Source organism: Beauveria bassiana (assembly GCF_000280675.1).
Source record: "Beauveria bassiana ARSEF 2860 unplaced genomic scaffold BBA_S00035, whole genome shotgun sequence".
Lineage (NCBI taxonomy): Eukaryota > Fungi > Ascomycota > Sordariomycetes > Hypocreales > Cordycipitaceae > Beauveria > Beauveria bassiana.
In genome coordinates, this window is record NW_007930870.1 from 1 (window position 1) to 3,214 (window position 3,214).

Sequence of the window (3,214 nt, forward strand, 5' to 3'; positions counted from 1 at the left end):
CGGTCGATTCTAGCCGACACACTAGACGTATATTAACTATTATAGCCGTCGAGGAGGTAGGTGGTAATATGTGGTATGTGTAGGTGCTACTAAATTGGGCCAGCTTTTTTATCACCTACTTTAAGGTAATGTGTGTTTGATATCGACATAATCAGGAGGCCGCCAGCTGATCAAAGAATAGCTAGTCTGTCAGGCAGGTAGTCAACAGCTAGTAAGTACAGCAAGTCAACAGCGTCAACAGCTAGTCAACTAGGCAGTCAACAGCTAGTCAGGCAGTTAGTAGCTAGCTTAGTTAGCCACAGATCCTATATTGAGAGCCGCCTTAGGCCCCTTTCTGGGAATAAAAAGCGACTCCTGCCTATTTAGGAATGTAATTCTACACCTAATCACACACGAGGGTGGGGTTGAGTTTTGGCCGCAACTCACCTATAGGCTGTCATGACCACTGAACGGCAGCGTGGTCAGGTCCACGTGCTTGGCCCGCGCATACTTTACCTGGCTAGATCATGTCTACACAGGGCCTGAATTTACAGACGTTTCCTAAATAGCACTTACAATGACCAAATACACCATGCATGCTTCATTAGCGTCTCTCTACCTGCCGTAATCTCTGATGCGCTGCGAAAGCCTTTTGAACGACGCATCTTGAACTCATGATAATGCTGGCAGAGGCAAAGCTCTTGGCCGGTGAGTTAAAAATCTCCACGGGAGTTTTGCGCTCTTATCTTGCAGAGATTTTGTAAATAGAAATATACCGCTCCACGCACCCACTAGACTTCGCGTGGATATATGCACATGTGGCCAAGTACGCCGAAGTTTCGCGTGGCATTTATACAGGCTACCTGGAGCGGCCAACCGTACAGCGTAGGAACTACTGTGATTTGTCTGCAGCTGTTGGTGGAAAAATAGCACGTACCTAATAGGCTGGTGATTGTACATTCAATGCCGGCCACGGTGCCGCTTTTGTTTATGCGGATGGACCAGCGTAGAGGATGTGATGCAATTCGCGCGCCAGGGGCATTATGAGCGGAATAGCATTCATGCGATAAAAAGTTACATTGCAGGTTCATCCATTTTCCGTGGGAATCTTTTTTATTTTTACAACGGCGGCCTAGTTGAACTTTGCCATCAAGTCTGCCTTTGGAGGGTATTTATCTTAAACAGCGTATGCAAATAGCATCAACAATCGTTAAACCTGTTATAATGATTGATACATTTAGTGCGTGGGATTGATTGCACACGATATTACTCATGATGCCAACTGCCCTGCGATATGTCACCATCACCAGCCGAGCGGGCCTCTGGCGGAGGCTCAGCAGTGATGACAAAGTCATTAATCAAACCCGGAACCCTTGCAGGCTATGATTTCATGGACTATTGAGGTCTCGCAATGATCCATCACACAATTGAATGTGGCTTACTTCCTTGATAAAAAGTAGTCTTTCATACCTAGATATAGTATACCGCATCATGCTACATGCCAACAATGGTAAAACCTATGCTCTAAGAAGAGTTTCGTTTCACACGAAGTAGGCAGCAATAAGGTTTTGGGAAGCTTGATGTTGTTTCTCACCAAGCCTGTTCATCTGATTGATGTGCCGAAGATCCAGCCCACGAATACCTCAGCAACTCCAGTCCGGGGCTGTGAGTGAGAAATTCTTTGCTCATAGAAGCCTTCTACCTGAGCGAGTTTCATACAGATCCTTTCACCCCTGCAAATTTTATTCCTAGCCAAATTGTTCGTTGGTATCCTCACTACCAAACGGGCATAACCAAGGTAATGTACACGAGTTGTGAGATTCGGATATATTATGCCCAACTGACTCAGTACTCCAAATAGGTAAGGGGCATAATCCCAGATCTTTATGCTATGAATTCGACGTACACTATCCACGTGTCTAGCAAAAGCTCATAAATTGTCTTGATGCATCTCACTTTTGCCAGAATTCTGTAGCCTCAGCATGCATCTGCTCATTCGTTCTTTCTTTCTCTGTCTCTCTCTCTCTCTCTCGGAAAACCGAGTTTTCCATAATACCTGAAATGACTCTCAAGGCGGCTGTTGCTGCCGCGATTGCGACCCTGGTGGCTCGAAGAGTGACTGCCGCGCCGCTGCCCGAGTCTGACGTTGCCGCCAAGATTGTGGGAGGAACTGTTGCTCCCAATGGCGCATTTCCATTCATCGTGTCTCTATCAAGTGGAGGGCAGCATTTCTGCGGCGGATCGCTCCTAAATGAGGATTTCGTCCTCACGGCCAGTCATTGTCTTGTTGACGCGCGCCCAAATATCCAAGTCCGTGCTGGATCAAATGTGAGTTTCCAATCCGGTCAGATCTATTAGCTGCTTCTACTTCTAACACCAAGCTACGCAGGATCACACCACTGGCGGCACCGTCGTCAAGGGTTATGATCCGAGAATACACCCTGGTTTTACCAAGGAACTACTTGATCACGATGTGGCCCTCTTGAGGTTATCACCACCAATCAAGAAGAGTGCAAACATAGAGTTTGCCAAGATGCCAGAAAAGAACTCCGACCCCCAGGAGGGTATGAAAACGGTAGCTGGATGGTATGTTGCAGTTGGCCCTTCATTCTCGTCCTCCATCTCTGGCAAACGGATTCTTACATTTTTGGCTCAGGGGAACTTTGCAGGCGCAATCACCTGCGTTTCACGTGGATTTGAGACAAGTCAGCCTTCCTTTGATACCCCGCGAGGAGTGCAGTCGGCGGCTCCAAGATATGCCTGGACCGAGAGTCACGGAAAACATGATTTGCGCAGGCCAATTAGGCAAGGATTCCTGTAGTGGAGATAGCGGCGGGCCACTTATTGATGCTCAGACTGGAGTGCTTCAAGGTGTAGTCTCCTTTGGCTATGGCTGTGCCGATAGGAGGCTTCCTGGCGTTTATGCTCGAGTGGACAACCAACTTGATTTTATTCAAAGCGTCATGAACGGCCAGTCGCCCACTCAGCCCGGACCCCCGTCTCAACCGCCCGGCGGTAACCCTGGGAATCCCCCGTCTCAAACCCCCGGCGGTAACCCTGGGAATCCCCCGTCTGGACCCCCCGGCTCCAACCCTGGAAATCCCGGTCCTCCAGGTGGCGGATTCCCTCCAGGCGGCGGATTCCCTCCAGGCGGCGGATTCCCTCCAGGTGATGGAAAGCCCCCCGGGCCCCCAGGTGATGGAAAGCCCCCAGGTGATGGAAAGCCCCCCGGTGA

General features: G+C 49.3%; 2 protein-coding genes across 2 annotated transcripts in view; one reads left to right on the forward strand and one right to left on the reverse strand.

The window, feature by feature from the left end:
* Positions 1-288: 288 nt before the first annotated feature.
* Positions 289-644, reverse strand: BBA_08437 (uncharacterized protein; the record flags this gene model as incomplete). The annotated part of the gene is made up of 2 exons (XM_008603534.1): positions 289-358; positions 556-644. 2 exons carry the CDS (start codon positions 642-644, stop codon positions 289-291), a joined length of 159 nt encoding a protein of 52 aa, XP_008601756.1.
* Positions 645-2,040: 1,396 nt separating this feature from the next.
* BBA_08438 (trypsin-like protein) overlaps positions 2,041-3,214 on the forward strand; it is a gene marked incomplete at both ends in the record, with an annotated part of 1,577 nt that continues 403 nt past the window's right edge. The window contains 3 exons of the mRNA XM_008603535.1: positions 2,041-2,307; positions 2,369-2,565; positions 2,636-3,210. Coding sequence (XP_008601757.1) covers positions 2,041-2,307; positions 2,369-2,565; positions 2,636-3,210 — 1,039 coding nt within the window. The remainder of the gene's footprint in view (positions 2,308-2,368; positions 2,566-2,635; positions 3,211-3,214) is intronic.